Genomic DNA, 20,804 nt, shown 5'->3' with positions numbered 1-20,804 from the left:
AACTTATCTAATGAGTTCTGTTTACTTGTAGCTCATGCGCAATAATTGAAACTTATTGTTTTTCCTAACTTTTTTCCTGTATTTATTTATTTTGTTATATATATATATATATATATATATATATATATATATATATTTATATATATATATATATATATATATATATATATATATATATATATATATATATATATATATATATATGTATATATATATATATATATATATATATATATATATATATATATATATATATATATATATATATATTTTTTTTTTTTTTTTTTCTTTTTTTTTTTTTTTTTTTCTTTTTTAAAACCTTGTCAAGATTTTTTTGCCGTCACGGTACATTTCTTTTAAATATTTTATATTACATTTGTTCTTACTCGCCAATATGACCTATTCAAAAAAAAAAAGAAGTTGAAACAAAAGTATTTAAAAAAAATTACGGCTTACGACGAAATTTTAGTGAAGAAGTACAAAGAATAAATACTTAATAGCTAGTTTTGAACAAAAAATTTAGTTTTTGTTATCAAAAATCAATAGAAATTTGTTTCTCATCATTCTTTCGTTTTTAATACATTTTTGGATCAAGTTTTTAAAAAAATGATATAATCTAAATTTCGCTCAAATTGTTATTTATTCTTCGAACTTAAGGGCTAATTTATCATTCAAAAAAAAATTTTTTTTTTCAATCAAATTAATTAGCGCAGCTGCTTTTGGAATAAAAAGAGGAAATTCAAAAATAGGTTCTTTATAAATTTTACATACTTAAATAAATTTTTCTCTTAAATTAAAATAAATTAAAAATAATAATTTTAATTAAATTTTTTTTTCTTAATTAATTATTTTTCTTTTAAACATATAACGGCTCGAGCTACCTGTTGCGGGAAACACTAATTATTTTAAAAAATAAATACTTTAAATGCAACAAAAAATATGTGATGGTTAAGTTATCGTATTTATAAATGTGTATACGAATTTTATATATAAAAAAAAATGTTTTTGGAATTTTAGGAAAATTGAAGAGAGAAAAAGTAAAAGCTACAACATCAACAAACTGTTATTATATCTGGAAGAATATTTGAAGAAAATATAAATTTATTATATATTTGTTTTTTCCGAAAATTAGCCACCCTACTTTTCTTATCTTTCCTTCTTTCTTTTTCTTTTTTGTTTGTTTGTTATTTTTTGTCAAAACTAACAGCATTGAAGCATTTAAATATGACTCCGACTAGTTAGGGTTGCTTTCTCTCTAACGGTTAATTAGAGCGTTTCTAATGAATTATCTACCTAAGAAAACGAATATCTTAAGATAAATGCCTATTTAACCAAGGATGAAACTGTCTTTAGAACACAGATTAAAATGCTTTTTTTTTTTAAAAAAAAATAAAGAAATATTTTGTTAAATAGGTCGGTTCATCTTCATGTCTGCTTCGGAAAATAGTGAGAACTATCCCATTAAATGTATCTTACACAATGATGAGGAATAAAATGGCTCATGTTTCACGTTGGTAACAAAGAACAGCAATATCAAGCGTGTGAGCAGTCATAAGCATGAAAGTGCAAGCGTACGTTGTTTATACATTTTTGAAAAACATCCGAAGCGAAAATCCTGAATAACTTTTTATCTAATGATCGGATTTTCACGTTCTATGATTCATTTTCAATGGTTCGTGTCATAATATAAGGCCAGAGCCTTATCAGAGCATAGAACTTTCGACATCCAATGAGGTGACACGGATTCAAATCCCAGTGATGGCTGATCGATACGAATCGCTAGTGTTGGCATTACGCGCACGGTTTGCACCAACCACAGTGCTGACGTAAAATATCCTCAGTGATAGACGGATCATGGGTTAGAGTCCCCTAGCCGTCAGGCTAACCGTGGAAGGTTATCGTGGTTTTTATCACCATGTAACGCAATTTCGGGGTAGTTTCATCAAAGAGGCCTTCACGAAAGCAAATTTCCCCCACTACTTGATTAGGGAGTTTTGTCTTCTGGATTGGGTTCAAAATGACAAGGCAGCGAAGTTGAACATAAGTAGTCGTAAATTTTAATTCTGTTCGGCTGTTCAACAACGGTTATAAAAAATAGTCTTTTATGGGCCGGGATGAGCCGGTAGGACGTAGAACTCTTGCTCGTGAGAACGGGAGTTCGAATCCAGTCGACTGAAGAATTCCCGTCTATTAAATCAGCGGTTCTTAACCTATGGGTCGCGACCCAAAATTGGGTCGCGAAGCATATTTCTTGGGTCGCACTAAGTCGAACCAAAAAAGTTAGTAATGCACCAAATAATAAGTAATACCAACACCTCCTAGAAGAAGTCATTGTGGCTTACTCAGCCACAATGACTTTTCTAGGAGGTGTTGGTAGTACTTATTATTTTATAATTTTGACTTTTTTTTGGGTCGCGACATGAACATATTTCTCAAATTTGGGTCGCGGCTTAAAAAGGTTAAGAACCACTGTATTAAATGATGACTCGTGCTCGTTAAATCTGTCGGGGTTACAAAGTCCTCCAAGTTTCCATAACAAGTCAATATTTCGAGGGGTACTGATCCAGGAGTTCTCTTGTCTTCTGGATTTGGTTCAAAATTTTAAAGCTGCGGAGTTGAATATTGTTAGTCGTTAATTCCCAGATGGATCAGCTGTTCAATGACAGTTTTAAAATAAAATAAAATACAGGCTTATTCCCCTAGTGGTACTCGTTCTCACCATCTGCCACTGCTTGATGTCCTTGTAAATGAAACACGCACGCACGCATATATATATATATATATATATATATATATATATATATATATATATATATATATATATATATATATATATATATATATATATATATATATATATATATATATATATATATATATATATATATATATATATATATATATATATATATATATATATATATATAGCATAATAAATAAAAACGAAAAAAATATTAAGAAAATTTAGAAAAACAAAAAGTTTTATTTATTGCGCATAAGCTGCAAGTAAATAGAACTCATAAAATAAGTTCAAAATGTGGAGAAAACAAGTGAAAATTTACAGAAATTTCTTTTCCCCTTTTTTCATTGTTATATATATATATACACACACACATTGCGACCTTCCTTTCCGGTAGATGAGCAGGGGCCCTGGTCACTTTGTTTGAAGTAGCATTAAATAATATGAAACATCAATATAATTTAGCTCATATAAAGAGCATTTTTCTGTTTTTTCTTTAACTTATTATAGCGTTGGTCCATGTAAATCAACTGAAAAAGGAATTTTGTTGATTCCTAAAGATCATTTCGTTATGCAAAGAATGACGTTAAAATTTTTATTCAATCTAAATTTGAAGCATTTAAAAAAAAAAATTAAAAGTAGTTAACTAACTGTCAAAGCTCAGTAATATGGACAGCCAAACCGAAACTAGATGATTGATCCTGTTTCTTTTTGAAAATAGGTTCAGAATTTAGTTTATTATTTTATTTTGCATGGCAACAATAAGTACTAAAAGTATTAAAGGAGTTTATTATTTTATTTTGTATGGCAACAATATAAGAATTTCACTAAAGGAATTAAAGTGAAATAAGTTTATTGATTTATTCACGAATTTCAAAATCTGGTTTTGTTAAAACTGCTATATATTATTAACTATATAGTTATAAGCCTGGTACGCGAACGAGTTTTCTAAAAAACAAGAAGTATTCGGAATAATGACAAGTGTAAAAGTTGACAGCAAGAGTAGCGTGCATTTTGTATTTTTTAAAATTTTGAAGAAAGCTTCCAGCTAGAGAGTCTAAAATTAAATGAGTGCATAAAATAAATAAAAAAAGTTTATATAGGTATTTTGTCTATCTATATTACATTGTCACAGAACGTTTCAGAGTTTTCAAAAAGCAGTTTAGCATTCTCTCCAAATGCGATAAAATCGTAAATTTGGAGAATAAAATTTGGTTTTGGCAAATGATTTTTTCCCCACTGGAACTGGAAAGAAAATTATTTATAGTTTTTTGTTTAATTTATTCTTTAAAATATTCCCCCTTGGTGAGATTTGAAGATGATTAAGCTACTTTTTGTATCACTAATCACTTGATTAGGTTTAATTCCCATTAATTGTAACATTAATTTAATATTTATGATTGTTATTATTTAAATAATATTAATTTTATATGTTAATACAAACTTTTAGAGTAATTCTGTTTTGTGTAAGCGCAAATTTTGAATGTTTTTCTTTCTGTAATATTCTGATTTTTTCTTCATAATAAAGGATCAGATGGACAGATATACTCCAGTGAAAGATATTTCCAGCAAGATATATCACTATAATTACAGTATTGAGTATAGTGATATATCTTTCTTTTTATTTGCTTTTTTTTAAACGAATTTCCTTTAATATCTTAATAAAAATACAAATAAGAAGGAAAAAATATTATTCATTGCCAAGATGACAATCAATCCCTTGCAGTTGTCTTTATGTATTTTGTTTTCATAAATAGTATTTTATTTAGTGTATTAAATTAGATTTTGTGAAATGATTTAGTATTTTTATTTTTTTTTAAATTTTTGAACCAATATTTAAATGCAGAACATCTGTGTATAGCAGAGATATTAATAATTTATTATTATCAAATCTGGGAGAAGCTTAGATAAATGAGGTTTTTGTTTTGTATTACATACAAATAGTAATGTAAGTTAATCTTCATTAATAATGAATTGAGGCTTCATTAAGAAAGTGAGATTATTTTTTAATTTTATATCTTCAGTATTTTTAATTATTTATAAAAAAAAATTTGTTTTTAATTTACATAAAGACTTGGGACACAACCTTTTTTATTCTAAAAATTTTATTCTTGTCCGTTTTTGCTTTGTTTGCTTCATGCAGGTGGCAATTTATAAAGTTAAACAGGTGTACAAAACTAAGCAAAAATTAATATGGGATATTTCTTCAAAAGTTGTTCAAATTGCAGAACTAAATCAAAAATTATAGTTTTCTGTGTTAGATAATACAAAATATTAAAGCATTTTTTTCATTTTTATGTGATATATTTCTATTGTCTTCAATGCCATTGTTTCTCTGTACTGTGGAGTTTCATAAAATAAAATGTACAATATAATGTATAAATTACAAATGATAATTTTTGTGTGGTTCATTGTATATTTTGTCCTCTACATTATCAGTACGTACTTCACTATTAGTCTGACATTTCTTAAATAGATGTATCTGAAAAAGTCGGGAATTTTTTTTTCTTGAGTGACAACCCTGATGGAAAAATTATTTCATTTCTTTAAATAACTAAGTGCAAATCATTGCTTGCATTTTTTCAATAAAAATTAGTGGACAGTAATTGCATTCAATAATGATTTCTAAATGTACAATTATTGACCCTAAAAGAAATGCTATTAAACTTCTTTGGAGAATGGTGTTCTGTCTAACCTGAATGTTATTCAACTATTTAAAGTGTTTTATTTACACTAATCATATACTTGTGACATTAAACTGGAGGTGTTGTGAGTGATGTGTAGAACAAAATATACAAACTATTTTAATAATATTGAAATAGACAGTCATATATTGTAATCATAATATGCATGCTCTGTAACCCTTTCAAACTATTGTAAATTACATAAGAAGTTACCGAAATGGGTTTCTATCTTCTACTGAAACAAACTGGTGTGGGAGAAAAAGTTTCTGAATACGATGAAAAGAGGGGAAAATATGAAGAGGTAGAAAATCTCGTAAATGCCTATTCCATTTAAAAAGAAGTATAATATGAACTATTATAAAGTGGTGGAACATTATATGTTCAGGATGTCTGTCCAGGGTATATTTACTACCCTTTCGCAGTAACTTCACAAATTCAACTTTAGGAAAAACGGTAGTTTCGCGAAACACTTTTAATAAAGCAAGTTCTTGTGCAAACCCTGTTCTCGTTTCAATCTATGGAAAAAGGAGCTTTTTTACGAAAAGGTAGCACATGTTTGGTCAGATAGAGCAATATGGTAAACCTAATCTGTCACTCACGCCATATTAAAGCGAGTTTTTTTTTTAGCTGAGATTTCTAAAATGAAACGATGAGGGTTTCCATCCGTAAACTTTGCATGAAGTCAAAATTCGAACACAATCTCAAACATTATTGTAAATTTATTCTAACAGACCTTTACTTTTTATGAAATTTTTTTTTTTTCACTGTGAAACTTTTCTGTATGACCTAGTCGAAAATGTTCTCTTAATGGAAAGAACTTTTAGTGCCAGTTCTGTTAAATGCATGTACTTAAATGCATTATCTTTTTAATATGGGGAAAAATATACAGAAATTTACCTGTCATAAATGATTTTTATTTGAAGTGACAATTTTTAAGAATATTTTCTTACTTTATTTTTGTGTTGATTTTTTAATATAATTTTTAATTTTCACAAAATGGGCACCTCTCAAAGAAAACCAGACAGACCCTTGATATTATACTATAAACAAAGCTTAAACATTAGAAATGTCGGCAAGTACAACCAAATGATTTATGATGCATATTTTATTTCCAGGTGCTATCTACGTCCACCATTCACCAGAGTCTGAGGTGTTCTTCCGTAGACCTAAGCATGAGGGTCGAGGTTTCAATTCCTTCAAACCTTTCTACCAAAGCCCTTCCAGACAGAATACTTACACTCAGTGTTCGAGTGGGGGCAAGTGCCAATTCTTTCTCTACTGCTGGTTGTCTGGGGGTTCACTGGGTCAATCATGTGGACCACTCTTCGCCTGTTGCAACACCCCCACGGAAAAGAAGTCGGTCAGTGCACAGAATTATGGACCGGTCAAAAATGATCCATGTAAGCAATTTTAACACTTCAAATCATATATTAAACTCTTTGTTAATATAATACATAGACATCTCAAGGCTTGTACCTAGTTTAATGAAATCTTCTTCGCAAGTATACTTCTATGATTAAAATTGCCAAATTTTAGCGTACCTTGCAGAAAGATTATTTTTTAGGAAGGGAAAAACTTTGGTTTTCCTTTCTGCAGAAATTTTGGAAAGATTTTATCTATTCTTCAGAATTATATTCAAAAGATGCTTTTCTCGTCCATCTGAGTGGAGAAAAAAATGCTTTTTCTATTCTCAGTTGAGAACAATGAAAAATAAAGATTGATGAAGTGGAAAATTAGGTTTTCTTTTCTGCAAAAAATTTCGCGTTCTAATTTTTTTAATGCAGTTATTACAAGTGATTTCTACATAGTTTTAAAATCCGATATCTTTAATACTATTGTATTTGTAATATTGTACTATATTACTATTGTACTGTATTGTTAATACTATTGTACTATATTATTTATGACAATAACTGATTCTTGAGCCGCGTTGGCTCAGGGGATAGAGGGCATCCGGCTTGCGCCGACTGCAGTACTGACATGAAATATCCTCAGTGGTAGACTGATCATGGGTTAGAGTCCCCTTGCCAACAGGCTAACCGTAGGAGGGTTTTGCGGTTTTCCTCTCCATGGGGCAAATGCGAGTTAGCTCCATCAAAAAGTCCTCCACGAAGGCAAATTTCTCCCAATACTCGATTCAGGAGTTCCCTTGTCTTCTGAATTGGGTTCAAAATGACAAGGCTACGAAGTTGAAAATTAGTAGTCATAAACCCATAAGATTGGGTCGGCTGTTCAACGATGGTTATAAAATAAAATAACTGAATCTCGCAATGAAAACGCGTATTTAGTAACCCTTTTTTGAAGAGTCCGTCGTGAATTTAAAATTTTTTTTTATTCCGATGATGATTTACAAAATGCGAAAAAGGATATAATTAGTGTGTTTTCCCCCTGCAAAATGCGAGAATATAGCCCATGATATTAGAATTAAAAATATATTGCACATTTGATTAAAAAATAGTTTAATTTAATCCAAAAAGTTTCTTTTTTTTTTTTTTTTTTTAGTTGATGCTTTTGTTACTTTAACTTAGTAACATGTATATTTGTTACTTTTAAAATATCTTGCAGAGAGATATTAGTGTTAGAAAGGTATGTTGCAGAAAGCCCAAAAAAATTTTGACACGGGGGTTACCATGATTTAACGAAAAGCAAGTATACTTCAATAATTAAGGTGGACAAATTTTAGCATAAATAATCATGTTTCCCTGATAACCTAATTAAAAGGTGAAGGAAAAGATCATCAAAACAGCCATTGTAACGGAGAGGGTAAAAGATTGTGGGGAAATCCTGAAAATGTCTGTTCTTGCAATTTGAAAAATAAAAAAAAAACCTATTACGAAACATGTCTTTTGATGTACAACTAGTGGTTTAATTTAAAGCTTTCTCCAAATTTGAGGGAGTCCCTATTTATTTTAACTTAAGATTACTGCAAAATTAACACTTATGGCAAACTGGGAAGAAAATCTTTAGATGCACTTAAAAATAAACATCAGTAACGAGATTTCGCAAAGCGTGACTGATTCCTTTTAACTCTATTGCATTACGAACGCTATTTTGTTTTATAACCGTCATTGTTATACGGCTACTGATGTTCAAATCCGTAGCTTTGTCATTTTGAACACGATTCAGAAGACAAGGGAATTCTGGAAGAAATTTGCCTTTATTGAGAACTTTTTGATGGAACTAACACACATTTGAGTTCCATGAAAAGGAAAACTATGAAAACCTCCCGTGGTTAGCTTGATGGCTAGGGGTCTCTAACCCGTGATACGTCTGCCACTGAGGCTATTTTACGTCATCACTGTGCTCGGTGCGAGCCATGTGCGGAATGCCGACACTACGTGAGTATCAGAGTGCATGAGCAAAATTTTCCATATGAATCACCGTTTTGCTAAGGTGATTAGCATTATAGTTCACATAAGATTAAATTTAAAAATCATGGTGATATGGCGAAATTCGCAAAAAATTAATCTAACATTAAAGGGCCAAAATCACTGTTGGCAATGGTCTCATTAAGCGTTTTCTGAAGGGCCCTTTGATCCCAATAAATGCATCCTCTTTGTAAAAGTAAGCTGCAATCCCTTAAAAACACTGCTGTTTTATTTAGATTCTACTTTGAAATAATTTATTCTTGGTTTTTAAGTAATAATTACACATTGCTAAAATTGTCTGTGATTATAGGTTTAATTCTGTTTTCTATCTGTTTTTGTCTGTTTTACATTGTTAGGAAGCCGACCGGCTTGTGTAGGGGGCAGAAAACTGTCCTTGCACCAGAAAGGTTCTGGGTTCGAATCCCTGGCAAGACATGGATGTTTTTTCCTTCTCTGTACTACCTGTCCTCACTGTGGGAGCGACGTTAGCCTACCTAATATGGTGCCCCTGAAAGAGAGGCCAACAAAATCGCCCTGTAAATGCCTATATTGACGGAGGTTAACACAGGTGGGCATTGGGGGGGGGAAACTTTGTTGGGATTATTCTCAACTGGTTTAATTTTTATGAGTATTCAGGGATCTGTTTAGAAGAAATTTGGGTTCGTTAATGGACCCTTCACAGAATATTTTAACTTAAAAGTGGACCCTTCACAAAATAATTTATCTTTTAATTGGACTCTTCACAAGAGACACTCGAAAGACATTTGCGTATTATTGTAAAAGGGCGGGGAAAATTGACTCATGCTAAGTGTTCAACTCTTATAGATGTTTTCAAATCTACTGGCAATCGACGTATATTGCTCTAATATTTTGTTAATCATGTTTTTCTGCTTAATTCCTGAGGCTTAGTTTGATCTCATTTCATTTATATTATGTACCTTAACCTCTTAGGAGTCAAAAATTATTTATAAATTCCAAATGTAGTATTTTAAGAAAATATTTCTACTTCTACAAACATCGTGTCTACATTCTGATTGATATTAAATTATATTTTTTTGTAAATAAATAATTGAGCAATATATTATTTATAAAATTAATTGATAAAATATGGTGTAAATAAAAATTAACTTATATCAATTTTTTTAAAAAAAAACTATTATAAATTTAAGAATTGTTTAAGTTTACTGAATGTGTAACACATTAGAAGTGATACATGATTAAGTTGTGTTATTTAAAATATGTCAATCGAAATTATTAAAAATGTGAGTGGTTTTGTTTCCATTATTCGTCCGAAATGAATATTCTGTGTTGTGTAGTATAGGCTAAATACTAAATATTTGTATGTTGCATCTCTAATTTAGTAGCAGCAATAGCTGTTTAGTTTTGAAAATTTGATTTTTTTTTTAATTATAATTTTACAGTGTTGAGCATAATCTTGTATCCATTTGCAATAACAGGACCCTATATGCACAAATTCACAAAACAGGACCCTGGTTGAAAGAATGTGACTTGACGCTTATTTTATATTCACTAATTACGAGTAATTTTTTCACTTTTACAAAAACTGGACCTTTCACAAAATGTCTGGACAGACCCCTGGTATTTTTTTCGGGGGAAGGAGAATTGTTAATACATTTCTTAGATTTTAAATTTTAAAACTATTTTTTTCCAGTAAATATTTATATATATATTTTTTAAATCTTTAAATGTTGATTTTCTTTATATGTCGTATCTGAATGTTCATTTCCTCATAAAATTTTTCTTTCATTTGGTTTAAATTATCGAAAACAGCTTTCAAGTTGTTTATCAATTAATCATTTTTACTGTTAGTTTATTTTTTTTAAGAAGAAAGAAAAAGAATTGCACAGAGATTGCCTTTAAATTACGTTTATAAACTATGAATGTTTCTCTTTTGATTATGAGGGAAAATTATCATTTTGAATATATTCATAAAATAGTATGAGAGGATAATTTAAAAATTGTGCCTAAAATTCAATTATTACATAATATTACACATTTTGATAAATATCCAGTGTTTTCATCATAGAAAGAAAATGGGTGAGAATTTCTCACCCTTTCTCAAAAACAGGGTGAGATTTCAGAAAGTTAAGTGAGATTTCTAAAAACTGAAAAAATACAAATAGACTTGGAAAAAAAATCATTTCTTTTATTATAATACATTTTTAACGTCTTCTATTTTTTAAAGCATTGAATATTTTTGCTGCATCATCATAGAAGATTTTGCCTTTACTAGGTATTTGTCCATCTTACATTAGTGCATAAAAAAATTTGAACGTCTTACATGAAAAACCATACCTACAGTAAACACGTGATTGCAGAGAAATGTGTTCTGAAAGGGGTTCTGTGGTTCGGAGGGGTTGTGTTCTGTTGTTCGAAAAGGTTCTGAACAATACCTACTGGTAAATAGGGAAGCTAGATAACGGGGCAAGTGTTGAAAATAATGAAGATCCAGGAAGAAAAGTGAAACGGATTTTATTCTAAATGACGTAATTCGAAACTTTTTCCAAAATGCGAGAATTTTGCGAATTTTGAAATTAATTTATAGAATACGCGAATTTCTCGCGGTAATCATTTTTTAATGCGAGAAGAGAAAAAAATATGCGAGATTCTCGCGTTCTCGCGCTGTAGTGAAAACACTGAATATCTGTGATATTTATTACATATATTACACATTTGCATTCATATTCCGCATTTTGATAAATATCTATGATAAGTTACAAAACTCAAAAGTGCTCTTTTCAGAGAGGAAACTCTTCTTTTTTTTTGTAGGGAGAACACAACTATTGGGCTAGGACTACTGCCTTCTGATATTTTAATGGTCAAAAATTCAAATCTGTCAAGAAATTAGAGTGTATGGGGCAATCCATACAAAATTTACACCTATGATGCAAAAATGATATAATTTTATTTTATTGTTCTTTATTGAAAATAAATCGACACATATTTTTGCGTTTTTGTTTAAATTGCATATTTTTGACTATACAAATTTTTGAAAATTTCGCTTTTTTGAGCACACGACTTTGCAAGTTATTTTTTAACGTAGTGCCAGCCAACAACAAAAATACTTAAATACACTTTCTTGAAGTGATTTTTCTCAAACTCTAAGAAAATCAACATTAAAATATAAAATGTTTTGTTTTTGACATAAAAAAATTCATTTTTTGAAAAAACAACTTTTTTTTGCAATTTGGACATCTTTGATTTTTTTAATATTTCGACAGTGTGAAGTATAATCAATAATGATATTAATTCCAAATTTTTGGAATGGTAAGACACTTTGTTCGAAAGATATAAACAAAACAGTGACGGTGCGCACGCCACGTATGTATGTAGAATATGGCTCGACTGTTCTCAAACTCATCCGCTACCTACTAAACTAGAGCGTGGCGTGCGCGCTGTCACTGTTTTGTAATTCATCATCACATTAAAAAAATTAAAAAATCATGAAATCCGTAGCAGTAACTACCATAAAGGAGATCAACAGCAAATTGGCTCTTCCAAAGGGGTTATTAAATGCATTTTGAGATATTCAGTTGTTGTAATAAATAATATCGTATTTAAAAAAAAATGGATTTTAAAAGCTTGTAATTCAGCAGTAATAACCGCAGGAAAAAATAAAGTGAAAATTTCTGCAGAAAGAAATACTGAATTTTTTACTTCATTGTACTTTATTCTTTGTTATTCTCAAATAATAATAGAAAAATCATTAGCTTTTTCCACTCTGATGCACGAGAAAGGCATCTTTTAAATGTAATTCTGTAGAAAACATAAAATCTTTTGAAAATTTCTGCAGAAAAGAAAGGCAAAAAAATTTTTATTTCCCAAATGAAAAATCTTTCTCCAAGAACTCTGTAACCTTCTGCGACAATGTCGCTGTGATTTTGCCACAGGGGATTGGAGTAGTTTTGCATTGCATTAAGGTCCAATGTTAAGAGTCTAATCTTATAAAGTTATGTTTGTTTTTTTTTAACGAAATTCAATTTGTTTCATTGTACTTTTGAAGATTGTGGAAGAAGTGCGACCAGAACGAGTAGAATAGTTGGCGGTAATGATGCATACTTTGGACAATTTCCTTGGCAGGTAATCTTATAACTTGTTTTCATTTCTAACATAATTATTTATTAAAGCTTGGTTTTACTTTAAGCTGGTTAACAACATTTTCTATAGTGAAATGGTTTACAAAACTAGATTATAAATTAAAATTTAAATACCCAAAAGCATTTACACAAAATGTTTTATATTCATTTTCTTTTCTCTTTTTTTTAAAGCGCACGTATAGTAGTAATGCTAGAATAATTTTTTTTTTTTTGCTGCTGTGTTTTTCTAAGGGCTCAGAAAGAATCAAAGGTAAAGATAATTTTAACTATTTGGTGTCCCAAAGTATTCAAATATTGATTTGTGAAGATTTTTCCATGTTCATTATTTTACTTGGAAGTAAATGTAATTTGCAGGACACTGTTTTAAAGCTATTGTTCTGTAGTTCACCTGCAATTTGTAGGTTTCTAATAAAGAATGCAATAGCAGGCTCTGCATTTGGCAATTTTTGAATCTAATAATGAAAGCGGCAGAGACAATAATAATTTCTCCCCGTGTTAATAATTTTTATTTTTTTAAAATCAAAAACATGTTTCAAATGTATTTGTATTTTTATACATTTTTAAAAAACAAATTCAATAATATATATATACACACAGTCAAACCCTGCATAGTGACAGGGTGCGTAGCGTTTGTAAAAAGTGCTTAAAGGTGCTTTTTTGGGGATTTCGTTTTTAAAAGCTTTTAAAGGTGCTTTTTTCAGCTGGCGTTTTTAAAAAGTGCTTTTTTTTCGAGTAATTGTTTTTCCCTTCAGTGATATCTGGTGGATCCCATGCATTTCACGAAAAAAGGAGAGTTTGCTACGTAATCATTCATGCGGACTTCATGTCGTACCCACGGTATGACTTGCGCATGCGCACACACTTGAAACTGAAACCCGAGTGCTCCAATTCGGATAAAGAATATCAGATCCTTATGAAATGTTTTTCTTTTTAATTTATTTTAATTTTGTTCTTGTTTATTTTATTTTACTTCTAACACTTTTTTTGACGTAGGGGGTAAGGGTACTTTTGTTCTGAGTGCAGGGTCAAGTTGAATTCACTCAGTGATGTGGGAAAGTACTGATTTTTTCAATTTACGCCCGTTTTTTTGGGGGGTTTTTTTTTTAACGCTAAAACTGTTTATAAAAAGTTTTTGTTTTTCAATAATATCATTGATTGAATATGAATTTTTTGAGTGCTTGAATATTTTTGTAAAGTGCTTAAAAAGTTTTTAAAAAGTGCTTATTTTTGATTCAAAGATTTGGCTACGCACCCTGTCTTATACATTTTTAAAAAACAAATTCAATAATATATATATACACACAGTCAAACCCTGCATAGTGAGCATGGTTTATAGTGAATGAAATGTTTGCTCCCGTGCCTTGCTGTACACATATAATATTATTTTTTGAGGATATAGTAAACCAAAGTAGAAGAGTAGAAATTGGATATTATGATCTGTCTTCGACTGCTTTTTTTCTTCATTTTCTAGTAATTTTGAAATTTCTACATGTGCCGATTTTTAAAACCATCTATTGAGGGAAATAAGCATTTTTCTTCTATCCCAATTTTCCATCCCTCAATAAAGGCCATCCCTACATTTTTTTGTACTCAAGATGAACAGTCATAAAAAATAAAATTTAACAATTTTTTTGTATTTCTTTTTATGGGTGATTTATTAAAATAATGTGTAATAAAAGGGGCATTTCAGAAAATTACATAAAATTATTTGCGGTAGATATATAGTGAACTTACGGTTATAGTGAGCCAAAATTTTGGTCAGTCGAAAGTTCACTATAGCAGGGTTTGACTGTGTGTGTATATATATATATATATATATATATATATATATATATATATATATATATATATATATATATATATATATATATATTGTGATAATGGTTAACTATGTTATGTATTTTAATGTATATTTTAAAATGTGTGATCCTGGTAGCATGGTAGAGGGTTTTACAGACTATTTTACTTCTCCGATTTAGGATAAAGGGGAGATGATACTGAAAAATTGTTCAGAAAAATTGAGAGAAGTGGGAAAAATTTTTTTCTTGGTGAAAAACAATTTTTCCCTTTTGAAATCTGTCAACAAAAAAGAATATGCCTTAAGAGCTATAAATTGGAATCACTCCCTTTGCATATGCAAAGATTTTCTGAACTGACCAGAAAATTTTATGATCGGAAACAAAAAAAAAAAAAAAGCAGTTCGTGGGTTAGTTAAAGAGAATTGATTTTCAAGTTTTAAAATCATTTCCTTTTAACTGAAAATTAATGACGGGAAAAAAAACTACAAAAAATCTATTAGAAATGTTTTAAAAAATTATTCTTCAATTTTTTAAATTTTTTTTTCTAAGGACGTATTGTAGATTATTATTATTTTTGGTAAAGTGTTGCGTAAAATTTCAATGTCAATTCTTGCCAACATAATATTTTGTGTGTTAAATTTTTATTAGCCTTGCTTTAAGCCCACCTATTACTATAATAGTGTTTTAGTAATCACAGACAAATATGAATTCACTAAAAAAGTATTGCAGATTGAGTTGGTCTTCCACCAGGTGTACAACTAATGAACTTGTATGTATAAATGTCCTGACAATGTACAGTGTGCTGAAAATGTTATTAGGGTGGCCACCCATCTTGAAAACCTGGAATTATCACGATATTTTTTTCTCCTATTTTCTCAATTTCACTAGTTTCAATTGTTTACTAATTTTCTTAATTCAAATTATTTGGCCATTCGTTTTATCCACTTTTTTTAGATAGAAATTTATCTCCAAACAGTTGAAATATCATCAACTTAGCAATGCTTTGCTTGTATCAAAATTTGCTCCATTATAACTCTGTTTAGCTAGAATACCTCTTGAAACTCTCTCATGCTTGTTAAACAGGGTTGGTGTTTTGGACGTCCTAAACTGGTTTTGGACATCCTAAACTGGTTTTGAATATGACACGTGGGTTCTACTGTCTTAAACTGCCCTAAACTGACTAAAACTGTCCAAAACCCAGAACATTGTTAAAAGGTAAAAATTCTATATGTTTAACCATTGTACACATGATAGTTACATATATTAATCAATATTTGATACTTTTTATACAATTTGTTTTAACTTATTAAGGGGAAAAGAAATATATATATTAGGAAAATAATAAAATATTTAACTTTCAAAGCTCCACAATTCATTGAACAACAAAAGTGAATACCTTAAACATGCTTTTTATACTAATAAATTATGTTTTTGCTTAAGGATAAATAATAATTAATTATAAATTTAATAATAAATATGTTTTTGCATAAGGATTGAAAATAATAATAAACTTTTTAAATTAAACAAAAACTTGTCTTCGTCCTGTTTCTTGTTCAAAAATTTACCTTTTATTATTATTATTATTATTTTTTTAAGAAAGACAAAGATTGTGGTGCAGGTGGAAAATCGGATATTTGCTTTTGTTTATAGATGTAGGATTTTTTTTCTTCTTCTAGTCCATGGGCAAATCCATTTATCAAAGTTTGTTCCGATGCTTGGGACGTATTTTTTTTCTCTTGACAAAATGTTTTAGTGTTTTTAACGTTATTAAATTCTCCAAAAGATAGTTGGTTATAATTTAATAAAAATAGATTTTATATTGCACTCTTTTTCTGAAAGCGTGTATGTACTCCCATCCAATGAAATCTGTGAATTTTTCTCAGCGAAGCTTATCAATCACACATTGCTTACAATTGCTAGTCTACAAGTCATTACAATTGTTTACCAATTTTCTCAATTTCATTTTAACCTTTTATGACACATATATTGTAATTTTTTTTTTTTTTGTTCCTTTAAGAACCAACTATGTGTTTACATTTAATTTTACTGTTTTGTTGGCAAAGCATTGATTTTTGATTCAAAATCCGAATTGTGCAGCAACCACAATGTCGAAAGTTCGTAAATGTTGCTTGCATTCCAGTGATGATATTTCCGAAATTGTTTCTCCTTTTACCTTAGAAAGCTGGTAAAAACTAAGGAATGTATGGGAAACATGTTAAATGATGTATAAACATATATAAAAATATTTTTATTCATATGTGTTTATTGGGAAGAAGGAAAACTAAGCTTTGTTTTTTCCGCACTGTCAAGGTTTCTAGTTGTAAAAGCAGTAATAAACTAATCTAAACTTAAAAAGCATGTAGTTAGATTGGAATTCTTTAGAGATTTTAATTTCAAATAAGAAAAAAATAAAATGCAAAGAATTTTATCTAGTTGTTTCCATAGAGTGTGCTACAAGAAATTGCATTTGCAAAATTCCTTTTTAAATGACGAATATCTCTTTAATAACAATGCTAATTCAAAACAAATAACATTATTTAAAAATTTTACTTAAGATATTGGTTTAAAGAAAACATGAACAATGAATTTTTTTAATATGAAATACAGTATAAAATGGCTTTATAGTGAAATGTAAATAAATATAAAAAATTTTTGTTGTCGAGTCATTTAGAATTATTTTCTTTCACTTAATGAAAATATATTAAACAAAATTATCCTTGGTTTTTTTTATGGTCACTCTGTATTTGCCATTTAGTACAAAAAGTACTTAAAGTAACACATTAAAACATTTTTTTCAACAGAAACAATATATTCTATGTAAGTTGTTAAAATAAATTTAGTCTAATTTTTCTTTCAAGATGCATATATTGAGAAAAATAACCTTTTAAATAAAATACTTTATAACATTAACACTTACCTTGTACCCATCCTATACTCTATGAGGGGAAAAAATACACAGACCTGGAAATTTTAAGATTCTTACCTAGAAAAATCAAGAAAATTTGAAATCTGATTTGAAGTGCCACCCTGTTTATGCATTAATAGTTCTCTTCATTTTAATTTCATAATTTATATAATACTATTGAAATACCTAATGATTAAATGTTTGTTTTTTAAATGCCTGTAAAATGAATGATTGTAATGTAGGCTGTCATTCAAGTTGGCGGTAGTCGATGCGGTGGGGCTCTCGTCGGGCGAAGATTTGTTGTTACTGCTGGACATTGTGTCGCTAGGTAAGTATGTATCAGTGTGTTATGATTTATAAGTTACCCCAAATAATTTAGAGCCACTTTTCAATAATATTTAAAATAATCATAACTAGTGTTGCTTTCAAACTTTAATCATTTTACGTCAAATTTAATTAGATTTATTTTAATTGAATATTAGATGCGAATCAAAGCCTTGCACAATATTACTGTACATACCAATTTTTTTTCTTCTTCAAATTACTATCAAATATAAAAATAGTTTTTTTTTAATCCTATTTTTTTGTTAGATTGCTGCTTTGCATGAACTGCTTTGAAGCTATGCTGCTTTGCTAAATTATGTAACATATTTTTATTTGCCGGCTGGTGACAGGGTATTTAGTTTTACATGTAAGTTTATATTATCGTAGATGCCAACTCTACTGGTTTAATTAAAATTCTCCTGGTTTTTGTACATTTTAGAAAATTAGAAATTCTGAATGAAATAGTATTTTTGTACAGATAATTGCTTGCTTCAATATTTAAATAACTATTACTAATACATAATGAAATGAACCTCATTTTTAGAAATCAGGTCAAGACTTTTTTTTCTTATAAAATGTTCAGTTTACCCAGAATTATCTTTTTAAATAAATTTAAAAAAATCTTTTACACGCGAATTTTAGAGGCATCTAAAAAAAAACACATTATATTTCAAGTATGCTTAATGTCAATCATAATTGGAAAATATTGCAGTTTTTCTATTTTGATGACTAGAAAAATCTCTAAAATTCCCTTTGTGTAAAATATTTAATGCAACAATTATCATGAAATCTATATTATTTAGTAAAATGTACTGGTTTTTTTTACTATCCATGTTGGCAACTATGTATTATATCTGAATCATTTAAAAATTGGAATTTTGGAAATTAATTTGGCGCACACAATATGAGTAATTTATTATGAAATTCAATGATTAAGAATTTGTTTTTTAAAATTGGCCGGTCACAGTCATTTGAAAACTAGTGGCAAAGTCGATCATAATATGACGTGTATGTGTGATTACTTTTATATTTTATATTATTCCACGATAAATGATGAACTTAAATGTTTTTTTAAAGGACTGAAACAACTTTCATTTTTCATATTTGTTTTGTTTCCTTTGTTCTGTTGCACTTTTTTTTCTGTAATTTGTAATTAAGAAAATTTGACTCTTAAAATTAAGGAAGATCTATTTGTTGATCAACTTTGAAAATGAATAAAAATACCTAAAACTAAAAAAAAAAGTAAAATAAAAAAAATTTTCAAACTGTACACCAACTAGCTTACCAAAACAAAATAAGTTCTAGAAAATTGATTTCCTGCTTTTTCCACACAAGTAACATGGTGCATAGTGTTTTTAAAAAGTACTTAAAGGTGATAATTTTCGATTTTTGTTATTTAAAAGCCCTTGAAGGTGCTTTTATTATTGGGTGTTTTGAAAAAGTGCTTAATTTTCAATTTTCGAAAATTAGGTTTTTTTTCTTCTTAACCATGTCGATTTTCGCCATGTATTATGCAAAAGCGGGGTTTTCACATTATTCTTTTCAACGTTTTCTCTATTCATTCAACAACAATCCTTTTTGGCTTCCATGGCGTATGAAAACCCAAATCATTTTCATTGGAAGAAATACTTGTGAGTCTATTTAACTGGATTCAATGAGATTATTGCACTCTCATCTACAACTCTACTACATTTTGCAAGAGATTCTACATTTCAGACTTCCTTTTCCACCCTCTGATATCGAACTGAAAAATCTTTCGATCATTTTGTAATCATAAACTAGTTATTTTATCATGATCATGTAAAGTCTTTGAAAATTATTTTGTTAATGTGCTTAAAAATATTTGATTGAATGACTTTTCAGGACACCCTACTGTTCGTGGACATTTGATTCATCTAATTTCATGTTTTTGAATGCATTTAAATTATCTTAATTTTCTGATAATGATTGTTGTATATGTATATATATTTATGTATATATACAGTCGAACCCGCTATAGTGAACCATCTGTGGACTTAGTAATGTGTCCACTATAACCGATGGTTCACTATATCAAATTTTTTAAAGAATATTTTTTGCATAAGACAGTTGAATGATTGAAAATTGGGTTTGCAATTTTATATAATTTATTTAAAAAATCATTAACTAATAAACTGATAGTAAATCAAAAATTAATGAAAAAAGGACTTACTTCGCTAAATATTAGTTTTAATTTCACTTTTTATGAAAAAAATTTGTGATTTTTGATTGAACACAATTTGATTTTTAATAGAGTTCATCAATTTTCTTATCTACAATGTGCAAAGAATGCAAGATTTTTTTTTTGATCAACATTTTCTGTAGAAAAAAACATATTAATGACATTTATGGCTGATTTTGCTTCAGCTATAGATGGTGCTGAAAGTTCATTTTTTCCTTCAACATTTAAGTCTTCTCTACCTTTGTTCATTTGTTTTATTTCACTGACAATGTCATCATCGGTAGGAGTACCAGAAGTGCATACTTCATCATTGCAACATTCATATTGCTCAATAACGTCCTTGGGAAAATGTCCATTCCATGTCTTTTTAGCCATAGAGAGATAGGTAAATTTTCTTCCTCCACATTGGAATCTTTTTTCTTCTAAATCCTTTGAAAAACCTAATGTCGGAAACAGTTGCGGATTGTAGCTGATGTTACTTGCCTCCATGATTTTTCTAGCAAAACTATTGCTTCTAGAAGAGAGATGTTGCATTCTGAGTTCATGTTGTTTTAATCATAGTTATCTAAAATACCCATAACTAATTGTCTCTTATAGTGAGACTGCGAATAACACCCTGGTCCGTGGGTTGCAACACAGAAGTTGTATTTTGTGGTAAAAATGCAA

The 20,804-nt window shown here is 29.1% G+C and overlaps 1 protein-coding gene across 1 annotated transcript in view; it reads left to right on the top strand.

Annotated features, from left to right (window-relative positions):
- The window catches only part of LOC107442445 (serine protease 33), a 46,513-nt gene that overhangs the window by 16,119 nt on the left and 9,590 nt on the right, over positions 1–20,804 (top strand). Inside the window, exons 3-5 of the mRNA XM_071178169.2 lie at positions 6,540–6,824; positions 12,817–12,893; positions 17,857–17,942. Of these exons, the coding sequence (XP_071034270.1) occupies positions 6,540–6,824; positions 12,817–12,893; positions 17,857–17,942 (448 nt within the window). The remainder of the gene's footprint in view (positions 1–6,539; positions 6,825–12,816; positions 12,894–17,856; positions 17,943–20,804) is intronic.

This window comes from Parasteatoda tepidariorum, chromosome 1, assembly GCF_982258835.1.
Source record: "Parasteatoda tepidariorum strain Cologne lab strain chromosome 1, Ptep-v5.0, whole genome shotgun sequence".
NCBI classification, from domain to species: Eukaryota; Metazoa; Arthropoda; class Arachnida; order Araneae; family Theridiidae; genus Parasteatoda; species Parasteatoda tepidariorum.
The sequence above is the reverse complement of the archived record's forward strand: the minus strand, read 5'-3'. Positions and strand labels throughout refer to the sequence as shown.